The 15,390-nt window shown below is 42.9% G+C and overlaps 1 protein-coding gene across 3 annotated transcripts in view; it reads right to left on the reverse strand.

Moving 5' to 3' along the window:
* Window positions 1-10,043: 10,043 nt before the first annotated feature.
* Window positions 10,044-15,390, reverse strand: part of LOC106595457 (protein EURL homolog) — a 57,549-nt gene continuing 52,202 nt past the window's right edge. For all 3 annotated transcript variants that reach the window (XM_045692227.2, XM_045692228.2, XM_045692229.2), the window contains exons 3-5: window positions 14,775-15,293; window positions 13,771-13,833; window positions 10,044-13,336 (exon numbers count right to left, since the gene is read on the reverse strand). In XM_045692227.2, coding sequence (XP_045548183.2) covers window positions 13,161-13,336; window positions 13,771-13,833; window positions 14,775-15,293 — 758 coding nt within the window. In that variant the 3' untranslated portion in view covers window positions 10,044-13,160. The remainder of the gene's footprint in view (window positions 13,337-13,770; window positions 13,834-14,774; window positions 15,294-15,390) is intronic.

The raw sequence follows: 15,390 nt of genomic DNA on the forward strand, positions 1-15,390 counted from the left end.
CTCAGAATTATCAGCCTCCATTCAGTTAGCGCATTAAACCTCTTCGCCAGACCATATATACACTCCTTTCTTAAAATATTATCTTAATGTCCGTTGGGCAGTTGCAGCGATGAGACAAAATCGAAATTGGGGAGGAAAAAAATAAACATTATCTTAATAGCCGTTATATATTTTATCGACATGTTTGCGCAGTGGCGAACCTATAGGCCTTCAGTGTTTGACAGGTTCGTGATTCTGAAAGGACAGCAACCGTAATACCAGCGCACTCATGTAGGAGAGCACTTTTTTTTATAAAACACAAAAGGGTGTAGTGGAGGGTATAAGCAGGTATAAACCGTATACCCACTTTTGTTTCATTGACCATTGCATATAGTCCATTCTTATTCCCTATTGATGCGTATCAAAGTATGTAGTGGAAGTATACGATGTAGTTAAACAGCGAAATCATGCACAAAGTAGCCTACACAATTACAAAGCACGTGAAATATATTCACATGCGCGCCGCACACAACTTTTTCAATACCTGGTTTGCATATTAGGCTAAGTCCGAAGTGTTGGTTAGTAAGCTATGAGTGATGAGCAATTGTCGTCATGTGCTGTTTGCATCAGTGGCATAGAAATGGTTGGACATGACAAGCCCACCCAGTCAGATTCAAATCAAATCAAACTTTGTCTCATGCGCCAAATACAACAAGTGTAGACCTTACCATGAGATGCTTACTTACAAGCCCTTAACCAACAGTGCAGTTAAATAAGAGTTAAGAAAATATTTACCAAATAAGCTAAAGTAAAAAAACAAAAAAATTACAAGTAATCCAATAATGAGGCTACATACAGGGCTTAGTTGAGGTAATTTGTATGTGTAGGTAGGGTGAAGTGACTGCATAGATAAACAGCTAGTAGTAGCAGTGTACAAAACAAATGCCTAAAAGGCCAGCATCCCAGAGTTGCCTCTTCACTGTTGACGTTGAGACTGGTGCTTTGTGGGTACTATTTAATGAAGCTGCCAGTTGAGGACTTGCGAGGCATCTGTTTCTTAAACTAGACACTAATGTACTAGCCCTCTTGCTCAGTTGTGCACTGGGGCCTCCCACTCCTCTTTCTATTCTGGTTAGAGACAGTTTGCACTGTTCTGTGAAGCGAGTAGTACACAACATTGTACGAGATCTTCAGTTTCTTGGAAATGTCTCGCATGGAATAGCCTTCATTTCTCAGAACAAGAGTAGACCAACAAGTTTCAGAAGAAGGTTCTTTGTTTCTGGCCATATTGAGCCTGTAATCGAACCCACAAATGCTGACGCTTCAGATACTCAACTAGTCTAAAGGCCAGTTTTATTGCTTATTTAAAATCAGCACAGGACAACAGTTTACAGCTGTGCTAACATACTTGCAAAAGGGTTTCTAATGATCAAGCCTTTTAAAATGATAAACTTGGATTAGCTAACACAACATGTCATTGGAACACAGGAGTGATGGTTGCTGATAATGGGCCTCTGTACGCCTATGTAGATATTCCATTAAAAGAATCAGCCGTTTCCAGCTACAATAGTCATTTACAACATTAACATAGTCTACACTGTATTTCTGATCAATTTGATGTGATTTTAATGGACAAAAATGTGCTTTTCTTTAAAAAACAAGGACATTTCTAAGTGACCCCAAACATTTGAACGGTAGTGTAGGTATTACAGACTCAGTCAGGGAGAGGTTGAAAATGTCAGTGAAGACTCTTGCCGGTTGGTCGGCGCATGCTTTGAGTACACGTCCTGGTAATCCATCTGGGCCCGTGGCTTTGTGAATGTTGACCTGTTTAAAGGTCTTGCTCATATCGGCTACCGAGAGTGTTATCACACAGTCATCCAGAACAGCTGGTGCTCTCGTGCATGCTTCAATGTTGCTTGCCTTGAAGTGAGCATAAAGGCATTTAATTTAGCTCGTCTGGTAGGCTCGCGTCACTGGGCAGCTCGCGTCTGGGTTTCCCTTTGTGTCCGTAATAGTTTTCAAGCCCTGCCACATCCGACGAGCGTCAGATCCAGTGTAGTAGAATTCAATCTTAATCCTGTATTGATGTGGTTTAAGCATTGTTGTGGATTTAGACCATCCATTTTTCACTCTCAAAATAAAAGTATCTCAAATCAAATGTATTTATAAAGCCCTTCTTACATCAGCTGATATCTCAAAGTGCTGTACAGAAACCCAGCCTAAAACCCCAAACAGCAAGCAATGCAGGTGTAGAAGCTTGTTGGCTAGGAAAAACTCCCTAGAAAGGCCAGAACCTAGGAAAAAATCTAGAGAGGAACCAGGCTATGAGGGGTGGCCAGTCCTCTTCTGGCTGTGCCGGGTGGAGGTTATAACAGAACATGGCCAAGATGTTCAAATGTTCATAGATGACCAGCAGGGTCAAATAATAATAATCACAGTGGTTGTCGAGGGTGCAACAGGTCAGCACCTCAGGGGTAAATGTCAGTTGGCTTTTCATAGCCGATCATTCAGAGTATCTCTACCACTCCTGCTGTCTCTAGAGAGTTGAAAACAGGTCTGGGACAGGTAGCACGTCCGGTGAACAGGTCAGGGTTCCATAGCCGCAGGCAGAACAGTGTAAACTGGAGCAGCAACACGGCCAGGCGGACTGGGGACAGCAAGGAGTCATTAGGCCAGGTAGTCCTGAGGCATGGTCCTAGGGCTCAGGATCTCGGAGAGAGAGAAAGAGAGAAAGAAAGAGAATTAGAGAGAGCATACTTAAATTCACACAGGACATCAGATAAGACAGGAGAAATACAGACTGACCCTAGCCCTCCGACACAAACTACTGCAGCATAAATACTGGAGGCTGAGACAGGAGGGGTCGGGGGACACTGTGGCCCCATCCGACGATACCCCCAGACAGCGCCAAACAGGCAGGATATAACCACTTTGCCAAAGCACAGCCCCCACACCACTAGAGGGATAATTTCAATCACCAACTTACCATCCTGAGACAAGGCCGAGTATAGCCCACAAAGATCTCCGCCACGGCACAACCCAAGGGGGGGTGCCAACCCAGACAGGAAGATCACGTCAGTGACTCAACCCACTCAAGTGACACACCCCTCCTAGGGATGGCATGGAAGAGCACCAGTAAGCCAGTGACTCAGCCCCTATAATAGGGTTAGAGGCAGAAAATCCCAGTGGAGAGAGGGTAACCGGCCAGGCAGAGACAGCAAGGGCGGTTCGTTGCTCCAGTGCCTTTCCGTTCACCTTCACACTCCTGGGCCAGACCACACTCAATCATAGGACCTACTGAAGAGATGAGTCTTCTATAAAGACTTAAAGGTTGAGACCGAGTCTGTGTCTCTCACATGGGTAGGCAGACCATTCCATAAAAATGGATCTCTATAAGAGAAAGCCCTGCCTCCAGCTGTTTTCTTAGAAATTCTAGGGACAGTTCGGAGGCCTGCGTCTTGTGACCGTAGCGTACATGTAGGCATGTATGGCAGGACCAAATCGGAAGGATAGGTAGGAGCAAGCCCATGTAATGCTTTGTAGGTTAGCAGTAAAACCTTGAAATCATCCCTTGCCTTAACAGGAAGCCAGTGTAGAGAGGCTAGCACTGGAGTAATATGATCAAATATTTTGGTTCTAGTCAAGATTCTAGCAGCCGTGTTTAGCACTAACTGAAGTTTATTTAGTGCTTTATCCGGGTAGCCGGAATGTATAGCATTGCAGTTGTCTAACCTAGAAGTGACAAAAGCATGGATCAATTTTTCTGCATCATTTTTGGACAGAAAGTTTATGATTTTTGCAATGTTACGTAGGTGGAAAAAAGCTGTCCTTGAAACAGTCTTGATATGTTCGTCAAAAGAGAGATCAGGGTCCAGAGTAATGCAGAGGTCCTTCACAGTTTTATTTGAGACGACTGTACAACCATCAAGATTAATTGTCAGATTCAACAGAAGATCTCTTTGTTTCTTGGGACCTAGAACAAGCATCTCTGTTTTGTCTGAGTTTAAAAGTAGAACATTTGCAGCCATCCACTTCCTTATGTCTGAAGCACAGGCTTCCAGCAAGGGCAATTTTGGGGCTTCACCATGTTTCATCAAAATGTACAGCTGTGTGTCATTCGCATAGCAGTGAAAGTTAACATTATGTTTCCGAATGACATCACCAAGAGGTAAAATATATAGTGAAAATAACAGTGGTCCTAAAACAGAACCTTGAGGAACACCGAAATGTACAGTTGATTTGTCAGAGGACAAACCATCCACAGAGACAAACTGATAACTTTCCGACAGATAAGATCTAAACCAGGCCAGAACTTGTCCGTGTAGACCAATTTGGGTTTTCAATCTCTCCAAAAGAATGTGGTGATCGATGGTATCAAAAGCAGCATTAAGGTCTAGGAGCACGAGGACAGATGCAGAGCTATCTAATTGAAAGTGATACAGATTAATACAAGTAGTGGAATCATGCCATAATGGAATAATGCTACAAGTTTGGAATGTTCTTATATAAATTCATCAAAAGCCAATAATTTGTTAATTTGACAAAAATCTGTTCATCACACTGGATGTATTAGACTTTAGAATTGCATTGGGGGCATACTTATTTCACTGTACATTCTTACTTATGGATTATGGATCAATGACATGGGGTATCAGTCTACTCAGTGACACCCAGAGAACATTAGCGTCATAGCTCTTATTGCGGGACTCTGAAACCACTGTGAATTGAGCCACATTTATTATACCAGTCAACCTACTATGTGTATTGAACACTATTCCAGAGGAAAAACAATACAACCTGGATGTTTTGGAGCCTGATAACTCTGAGGAGGACTTTGGGAAAAAAGCACTTTGGTACTGAGTAGACTGATACCTAAGGATTGGGGATCAATGAAATGGGGTAAGGCTGTACAGTGCAATATCAATGTTAATACGCACAATAGGCTGACTGGGGAGGTGATTTCCCACAGTCAAAAATCCAATCAAATGTTATTTGTTACATACACATGGTTAGCTGATGTTATTGCGAGTGTAGCCAAATGCTTGTGCTTCTAGTTCCGACAGTGTAGCAATATCTAACAATTCCACAGCAACTACCTAATTCACACAAATCTAAGTAAAGGTATGGTATAACAATATATACATATAAATATATGGATGAGCAATGACTGAGTGGCATAGGCAAGATGCAAGATGGTATAAAATACAGTATATACATATGGGATGAGTAATGCAAGATATGTAAACACTATTAAAGTGGCATTATTAAAGTGACTAGTGATCCATTTATTAAAGTGACCAATGATTTCAAGTCTGTATGTAGGCAGCAGCCTATCTGTGTTAGTGATGACTGTTTAACAGTCGGACTTGAGACTGAAAAACGTGTACTGACCTCGCCTTCTGGATGGTAGCATGGTGAACAGGCAGTGGCTCGGGTGGTTTTTGGCCTTGATGATCTTTTTGGCCTTGATGATCTTTTTGGCCTTGATGATCTTTTTGGCCTTCCTGTGACATCGGGTGCTATAGGTGTCCTGGAGGTCAGGTACTTTGCCCCCGATGATGCGTTGGGCAAACCGCACCACCCTCTGGAGAGCCCTGCGGTTGTGGGCGGTGCAGTTGCCATACCAGGCGGTGATACAGCCAGACAGGATGCTCTCAATTGTGCATCTGTAAAAGTTTGTGAGGGTTTTAGGTGACAAGCCAAATATCTTCAGCCTCCTGAGGTTGAAGAGGCGCTGTTGCGCCTTCTTCACCACACTGTCTGTGTGGGTGGACTATTTCAGTTTGTCCGTGATGTGTACGCAGAGGAACTTAAAACGTTCCACCTTCACTGCTTTCCCGTTGATGTGGATATGGGGGTGCACCCTCTGCTGTTTCCTGAAGTCTACAATCATCTCCTTTGTTTTGTTGACGTTGAGTGAGAGGTTGTTTTCCTGACACCACACTGAGTGCCCTCACCTCTCTATAGGCTGTCTCGTTGTTGTTGGTGATCAAGCCTACTACTGTTGTGTCATCTGCAAACTTGATGATTGAGTTGGAGGCGTGGGTGAACAGGGAGTACAGGAGGGGGCTGAGCACACACCCTTGTGGGTCAAAGTCCCTCAATAAGAGCTACTACGACGCTAATATTTGCGTAAACTCTTCACAGTTGTGTTCTGTGGGTGTCACCAAGTAGACTCATATTCCATTTTATTGCTCTAACACTCCAACCTTGTTTAAGATTATCTAGTCTCAATATGACATGAATCACTTTAAAAAAAGAGGGACTTTTATTTGGAAGGCAAAACGCAAATTCCACTATTGTGGCTAATACTTATTGTAGCTAGCTTCACAACACATAACCTGGTCCGGTAAAGTCATACTAGCCTGACTAAGCTAGCTGTCTGTTTATAACGTTAGTTTTGGGCAACAGAGTAAAGTAGCTGGCCAGCTAGTTATTTCAATAGGAGAACAACAAGTGGCTACCTAGCTAATACTTAGTCACATGGATTCCTAAACCATTGCTAAGAATATTGAAAATGACTGCAGTTTCAGGCTGGTTGCATTGGTGCTAGCTAGGTAGCACGCTAAAGCTAGCTAGCTACCCCAGACGTTGCTAATAACATCTGTATGAAAGATATTAGCAAAAAATGTTTAATCCTGCTCGTTTGAAACTGATCTAATTTCAAATGCTCACACAGACGTTTCCCATTCGGTAGAACAAATAATGCCATATTACCAACGCAGTATTATACAGCTTTGACAGTGATCGTAATAGTGGTGCTTGGTTTGCACGTGCAAATTCAGCACACACAACATTCTACAATATAGTTGTGTTATTTGACTGTGAAATAGTGCTATTTGATGTGTATCTTTTTTGACATGCAAAGACCCAAACGGCGTTCCATACGCAAGAGCATTAGTGAGGTCGTGCACTGATGTTTGGCGATTAGGCTTGGCTCTCAGTCAGCATTCCATTTCATCCCAAAGGTATTCGCTAGGGTTGAGGTCAGGACTCTGTGCAGGCCAGTCAAGTTCTTCCACACCGATCTCGACAAACCATTTCTGTATGGACCTCGTTTGTGTATGGTAACATTGTCATGCTGAAACAGGAAAGGGCCTTCCCCAAACTGTTGCCACAAAGTTGGAAGCACAGAATCGTCTAGAATGTCATTGTGTACTGTAGCGTTAAGATTCACCTTCACTGGGGGCCTAGTCCGAACCATGGAAAACAGCGCCAGACCATTATTCCTCCTCTACCAAACTTTACAGTTGGCACTATGCCAGGCAGGTAGCGTTCTTCTGGCATCTGCCAAACCCAGATTCGACCGTCGGACTGCCAGATGGTGAATTGTGATTCATCACTCCAGAGAACACATTGCCACTGCTCCAGAATCCAATGGCGGCGAGTTTTATACCAGTCCAGCAGACACCTTGCATTGCACATGTTGATCTTAGGCTTGTGTTGCGGCTGCTCGGTCATGGAAACCCATTTCATTTAGCTCCTGACGAACAGTTCTTGTGCTGATGTTGCTTCCAGTGGCAGTTTGGAACTCGGTAGTAAGTGTTGCAACTGACCACAGACGATTTTTACGCGCTTCAGCACTCGGCGGTCCCTTTCTGTGAGCTGCTATGGCCGTTGTTGCTGCTAGACATTTTCACTTCACAATAACAGCACTTACAGTTGACCAGGGCAGCTTTATCAGGGCAGTAATCTGACTAACTGACTTGTTGGAAAGGTGGCATCCTATGACGGTGCCACGTTGAAAGTCACTGAGCTCTTCAGTATGGGCCATTCTACTGCCAATGTTTGTCTATGGAGATTGCATGGCTGTGTGCTCGATTTTATACACCTGTCAGCAACAGGTGTGGCTGAAATAGCCAAATCCACCAATTTGAAGGGGTGTCCACATACTGCTAGGAGGATGTCATCCATTAGAGGAGTGGGTGAGTAACGTTTTCCCCTCTTGTCGTTTTTCGGTGGCTATACACAGCTAGAGATGCAGGTGTCATTTGGTTAGTTAGCAAGAACTTGAACAACTGTTATCCAGTTAGCTTATCTCGTGTTCGCAAATTCACTCTGGCTATCTACTCTGCTTTCAGAGCACAATCATCTGAGTGTGCCAGAGTGCAGAACAACTTTAATTTACGAATGCCCAACTCCCTCTGAAATGACAGGTGTCAGTAAACGTAGGGGGGAGGAATAGTTAAGTCAAGAACACTCTAGATAACATGTCAACAGACTAACCAGCTCTGTTATGGCGAGTCACATGGTCAGAGTGAGGTCTTCTCTCATTTGTGTCTGAAAGTAGCTCGCTAGCAGGCTAGCCAACTTTAGCCAGTTAGCTTGAGTGCTTGGTTGGGACAAGGAAGCATTGGCAGGCAAGCAGCACAAGGACGAGGAGGCTACACTTCCCCATTGTTTATCAGTGCAATTTTGACGGCCAACTAGATGAAAAGGTTTGAGAGGGTTTATCTAATGTTCCTTCGTTAGATTTGAACTCATCTTACTCTGACTAGCATTAGTTGTTGATCTTGTTGTTGATGAGGGAGAGAGAGCCTACCCTTTCGTGGTTGTTTGATCAATAGGACTGTAAAGTCCCATATGTATGATGTTTACACATTTGCATTAAATCCATTCAGGTGTATTTCGTGGCTTTTGGTGAATGCGTTCTAATGATCTAAAGTCGCGTTATTGCAACTGCCTGTAAACACACAGTATGGTTCAAAGTGAATGATGTCAGGCCCGTGAGGCAAATTACTTGTTTGTATAAAGGCCTACGGTAACTCATATTGGCTATAGCGCACTGTTCTGTGTAGACTCTGGTCCTGACAAGACAGATGTTTTTATTCGGTTTTATTGACTGCATTGTCTAACTGTCCAAATGCATGACCGCTTTCCCACTCCAGAATATTCACAAATGCCTTAGTATACGTAATTCCCAAACATTCTAAGAATTTATTAAAATGACCATATCTAAGTGGTCGCTTGGCAGATTTTCTGTTTTAAGTGCCATTCTTCTCGGGGGTGTATATGAACATTTTTAAATAAGATTTCATGTTGCTAAAATGGTGTCAGTTCCACATTAAATGCAACAATGTTTCACACATAAGTTATTTTCACAGAGATGGCTAACAGCAAGCGCGCTGCAATAAAAAAAAAAACAGTTCCACTCACCAGATGATGATCTTTTGAAAGTGAACTTCTTGTTGAAAGTTATTCTTGAAAAGGGAGAAGTTAACAAACTAGCAACAACATCCTCTTTGATAACACCTGCTGCAAACTAGCCGACAACAAAAGCCAGCTAGACTGTGGGAAAACTACTGCTCACTATTGCGCAGTGACCTGTTGACCTTCAAGAAAGCAGCAGTTTCCATACATTTTTGTAAAAATGGTCCCGTTCTTTAAGTCAAAATGTGATTGGTTGATTCCACTGTCACTCCAAAATGTTGCCCTAATACAGTTGAATTGCAGATGCCTTTATTTAGCTTCTATTATGTATCTCCGCAGAGACCAGCAAAGAAAAATCCTGATTGGATTTTCCCCCTCTTCAACCCTTTCCTTTACAGAAAAAACTGAAGCGATTAAATCAGAACATAATTGAAAATAATTTTGTAATTATAATTGTATAAATCCTTAGCCCTTCTCTGAAGGTGTAGAAGGCACATTATTAACCCAAACACAGTGGGGAACAATCATTTGTAGAATTGCTCTATTTTCCCTCATCATGCATTCTTTCACAATATAGCATGTCTAAAGAATCCATCTGTTGTTCAGAAATATGAACACAGAAATACTGGACATTTTGAACTGTTATGGTGGTGATTTGACAAAATTACAATCATGGTCTTGATTTGGACTTGCATTTTTCTGGTCTTGACAGTCTCATCCCCTCCCCCATCTCGACTTCATTTGCTCTGGTCTTGGATCTGTCTCGAACACAACACCAGAGGGCTCTGATTAGAGACAATTGGTAATTGACTAGATTCCATAACATGGTCTCATAAGTTGTTCTGTAGCCAACTCAATTGTTGTCATACCATGCCTACATCTACTCAGACAATATGACACCAAACAGAAAATGTATGAAAAATATTTTATTGAAATATTTTGGAAAAAATACAAAACAATTATTTTGACATTTCATATAGGCAGTCAGCTCCACAAATAAACACTTTCTACAAAGAAATCCACACAGCACAGGCATAGTTCACACATTACAAAATGTAGGATAGTTCCCCCTAAATTACATATTGGACAATGTATGACCGCAATCGATGCTTTGGCTAAGTTTCCCTGGCACCACTTACAAATGCTAACGTTGGAGCATTTGTGGCACAAATCCCATTCAAGTCCTGGTACCAACTTTAGCATTTTTTGCACATCATGTTCAAATCATCTAAGTTACTGGGTTTCACAATACATTTGAGATACCATCGAAAGAGTTGGACATGATACGCAAGAAAGCTAATATGCCAAATGCGGGAAACAGTGACGGAAATAAAAACAAAACATGGATTGCCGTCATACTTTACTGGGTAAGGAAAGCAATATCATTTTGTAATTTGGTATAACTATCCCTTTAATGTATATCAGACCAAGTAAATAATGAGTCAAGTCAAATTTAGCAGAAAGGGGAAAGCAATGTAACAGGTATGTATGTACACATATCCAGATACACACACACACAGCTAATGGACATTTACCCCAGACAGACACAGGTGGCTCACAGGTCTTTCCAACCTGGTAAGCAACCGTTCAGACATATCATTTTACCAAACCTACAAACCACTCAGTGGACAAAACTGAAATGGCACCCCATCCCCTAGCATAAGTACACTATAGAGTACCACAGTATGAGTCATAATACCCGTGAAGACAAGCGATCAAACAGGGAAATGTTTGAAATTGTTCTTCCACCATTAATTTTTCCCCATAGTTGATTTTTAGAAACACTAAAAATAAGGGCTGTTTCATGTAGGCTTATCTTGGTGTGATGTTTTTATAACCATGTAAATCTCTCTAGGACAAGGCAACTTTTAACAATATATTTGCCTGTATTTACCCCCAAAAATGAAACACTAAATTAGCTGCTAATGTGGCTATCATGAAGAACTACAAATGGCATGATAATCTTGGTGAGACTGCAGAATTGAGGAAAAGGTAAGAATCTCTGGATTAAGTATCTAATGTTAGCTAAATGTAGTAATTAATTGGCTACATTTCTTTAAAAATCAACAATTCTGTAAACTGTCTTGTGCAAGTTTTAGCCTGACAATACATGTTAGCAAGGGTGTCAGCTAGAGATGACGTGCAGGAGCTTGCAGGGATTTGTAGAAACACATCCCTTATTTTAAGTGTATCTAAAAATCAGCAACTCATGCTCAGAAGAACACACTTATTAATCCAAACAAAACCAGGATGAGACACAGCGGAGCTAAAACCTTTTGTCTAAACCCCAAAGGGGTCAAATCTGATCTCTTATAAAGAGGGAGACTGACATTGGGAGATTCAAATACATCACAACCTGATTAGAAGTGTTTCTTTGTTCCCAAAATATACAAATTCATGTTGGGCCAATTATAGAACTATCCTAAGAGGCTCCACTTCAGTGGTAAGAACCTCTGCAGTAATTTTAAACCACCACCTGAGGGTGCCTAAACATAACAATTCATGTTCTTACTACAGCCGTTTCCCAAATGTTCATGAACAGTTCATTTGTTTGTCAATTTTTTTTCTTTTCTTCTTTTAATCACTGATCTGACCAGGCTGGATAGGTGAAACAAATCATTATTTGGGTTTTCTTTCAGCTATATTGGTTCCTTCCAATCAGTGCCCTTAAAGCAGAAGGCAAGGGTTATTGTTGGACACATCCTGTTAAGATTAACGAGACTGCCGAATCCTGTTGAGTTCACATATCCATAAATTTGAACTCCACAAGGCACAGGCCTACCCCCAGAAAACAATTTGCTAAAATTATAAAATAAGTAAAAACCAAAGCACATTTGAAACCCAAAACCACAAGAGTAAAACAATATTTAAAAAATTGATTACATACATTCATAACACAACATAACTTGACAGACCATGAAACCAGGGGAGAAGTGTTGAACGATTCATAAGAGGACAATACAGCTAAACCTGTTATAGAATCACACGTTGGTCATTGAGCCACATTTCAAGTGAATTTGGTATCAGTGTATTTCTATTGCATTTCACTATTAATTCTAGTTGGTCTAGCGAGGCCTATACTTGTAGGCCACAAGTAAAATAATAAATACTGACATTTGCTGCCTTGAAGAAAATAAAATACTTTGGTTTGGCGATTGGACCATATAACGCTTAGTCGTGCCTTCTCTGCTATCAGGATGTATTTCATGTCACTCCCTTGTTCAACTATAGGCATGACTTGTGCTCGACAGCCATAAAATACCTTACCAGTTGAAATCAAGAGAACTTAAGTTAAGACTATCAGAAAGCAGCATGCCACTAACAAAAAATGAAAATACAAAACCAAAAAAAACGAATTCAACCCTAATCCAAAACTGGCTAAAATCCCACCTCCACTTAGAACTAGATTGTGGGTGATGTAACAGAATCGTCAAACCTCAAGAGTAGGTTTCACTGCACAGATTACAAAATAAAATCTCACTGGTCATTTAGAAACAGTTACCACAGCAACAGAATAAGTCAACCAAATACTTGCTGAGGAGCGAGGAAATGGTGTGATTAAAATAACAAAAGAAGGCTAAATGTAAAAGATGAAAACCAAAAAATGAAATGTTGGTGAAAAGAAAACTTTCGCTAGATATGCAAACAACATCTTGCTCACGTCACTGAATCAAATACATTTGAATAGGCATTCTTTAAAACATACTTCTGCATAGGCAACAGGTCCACCAGAGGGGATCAACAATCCACAGTTCCCATTTAGAAGTCGATGGATCCCAAGGTCCTTCAATTTTATTGCCTTTCCTCAAGCCCTTTATTCAAGTATTGCAGTCAGAAAGCCTTAAGCATGATGAGAGGAGGCCAAGTCTACTCCTCACTCATCTGAGACAAACCACACCACGCAGCAAGTCTTTCACAATACAAAGGGCACTGGCTAGAGAGGCCAGTCTGTGTCTGTAGCCCTGGGAGTGAGACAGCCAGCCCCCTGAGAGAGGCAGCCAAGCCAGGTAGGTACCCCCAGACTCCCCTCACTCCACGGGGGCATTGCTGCTGGCCTTGACCCCGGACCCGGCTCGGCTGATCTGCAGCCAGGGAAGCTTGGCACAGTTCTTGAAGAGCTGCTCGATAGCGATATGACGAACGTGCAGCTCCGACGCCAGCGAGTCTTTCTCCTGTACAGCCACCGTCAGCTCCTCAAACACCTCTGTAGAGGAGGAGGCAGAGGTCAGTATAGCACAGGGTTAACACACACACACACACACACACACACACACACACACACACACACACACACACACACACACACACACACACACACACAGGATGGCATGACAGAGATCACAGAGCAAAGCAGTATATTGCAAGCCAGGGACCACACACAAAGACAATTTGTGACAAAGGAAATAAATTAAGCAGAGGGGGCAGACAGCAATGACAACACAGTACCAGCAAAACATAATACCACCTCACAAAGACACCAGCACAGACGAGACAAAACATATTCAGTTCCTTCCATTTATGGTCATTTAAAACAAGAGACATTTCAAACCCATACACTCCTATATAGATAAATGCAAAGCAATAATTCAGACATCTGGTCACAGTTACACTTTAATAGCCATCTATTGAAGTTCTTACTTTGAATCTGTAGCAGGAGCTGACCATTCAGCTGGTGGAGTTCATCCACACTCATTTTAATCACTGGAAGATAAAACACAGATTGGGTCACAAAACAAGAGCAACACAGCATGTGTGATAAAGTAAAGCAAACTTGTTCAGAACAGTCCTCTAACTAAACAACTAACGCGACCTCAGGGACTTAACACATAGCAACAACGAACTACGCAGAGCGAAGAGTCATATAGCAACACTGTCGTCATTTACAAAGGAATGGAATTCTAAGAATGGCATGAAAGAGCCACCGTCCTTGGGAGATATCCCTCCTCTCTCCCAGAGGACGTGCAGCAGGCACAAAAAACATTGGTGCTGTTACAGGGACGGGACATGGACACTGAGGTAGGAGAGAGAAAGCTTTTCTCTGGAGTGTGATGGTGTGGGGAAAGGAGGGAAAGTGGTGGTCGAGGAGGAATGTGTGAGGAGGATGCTCTACAAACTGAGCCCTTGCCTGCATCACTACATTGTCTTGTGTGCCATTAATGAGTAGTAGGGGAGACGGAAGAGATAGGAGTCCATATAACAAAGATCAGAGAACAGATCAGAAGGAGAGAAATGGATGCGGCGCATCCCATCTGTCTCCCTCCCACGTTTCCTCCCTCTTCAACACGCCTCCTCCCACTCAATGCCATTCATCACAGAGGCAGACACCTTCTGATCCAGCCTTGAGATGTCTCTGATGAAGGGAATGTATGCAGGGAAGGCAGATCCCCTGAAGCCTCTCCAGTGATGACTGGGCTAAATAACACTGGCTATAGTCTGACTCCTCTACCCTCCTAAAATGGTGCACTCGTTCCCAGAGGCTTCCTCTAGCCCCATGCTTAGGCTACATCAATACAATGTCTTTTTTTAATGCAGAGAGCTCACTTCTGGAGAACAGAGGGATAGAACATCTGACCACAGCCAGTGTGGTGTGTTGGGAATAGAGGAAGTCAGTTAGTGAATTACAGTTGGTATAAAGAACTCACACTCGTCTCTGCTGTGGCCATTGTTTGAGTGCAGCAGCTGGTGGTCTCCTCCAGAACACTGGCTGTGGCGATGAAGACCCCTCCTCCCTGTGGACCCCCACAGGCCCTGCCCGCCCTCCAGTAGCCCCAGCCCCTCGGCCGAGTGGCACTCCAGCATGCCTGTGGCGTAGTCCGGCAGCCCTCCTGCCCCCGTCCCCTGGTTCCAGCATGGGGTGTAGCGAGGCACCTGCGCGTCTGACTGGGGAAGAAGTTTACGGTCTCCATTCTGGCTGTAGCAAAGGAGCTGGTGCTTGCCCCCCCGGCGGCCCGGACCTCCCTCTGAGCTGACAGAGTCTTTGTTCTGGGCGTACTGAACAATACGACTGATCTTCTGGCTCAGGGCCAGCTTCATGCCCTCGTAGGCACTGCGGGAGACCTTGGAGCGGGACAGCTTCTGGTTGGCGATGAGGTGGTACTTCTCAAAACACTCCCGGTGACCCCGTAGGGATTTGGAGTGCAGGAGAGTGGCATGGGACACACCTGCAGCAAGCAGAGCAAGAGCGAGACACATAGTAAATCAGTTAGAGAAGACAATTAGCTACATGTTCTGTTTAGCAATAAATACTATATGTATTTC

This window comes from Salmo salar, chromosome 13, assembly GCF_965601325.2.
Source record: "Salmo salar chromosome 13, fSalSal1, whole genome shotgun sequence".
NCBI classification, from domain to species: Eukaryota; Metazoa; Chordata; class Actinopteri; order Salmoniformes; family Salmonidae; genus Salmo; species Salmo salar.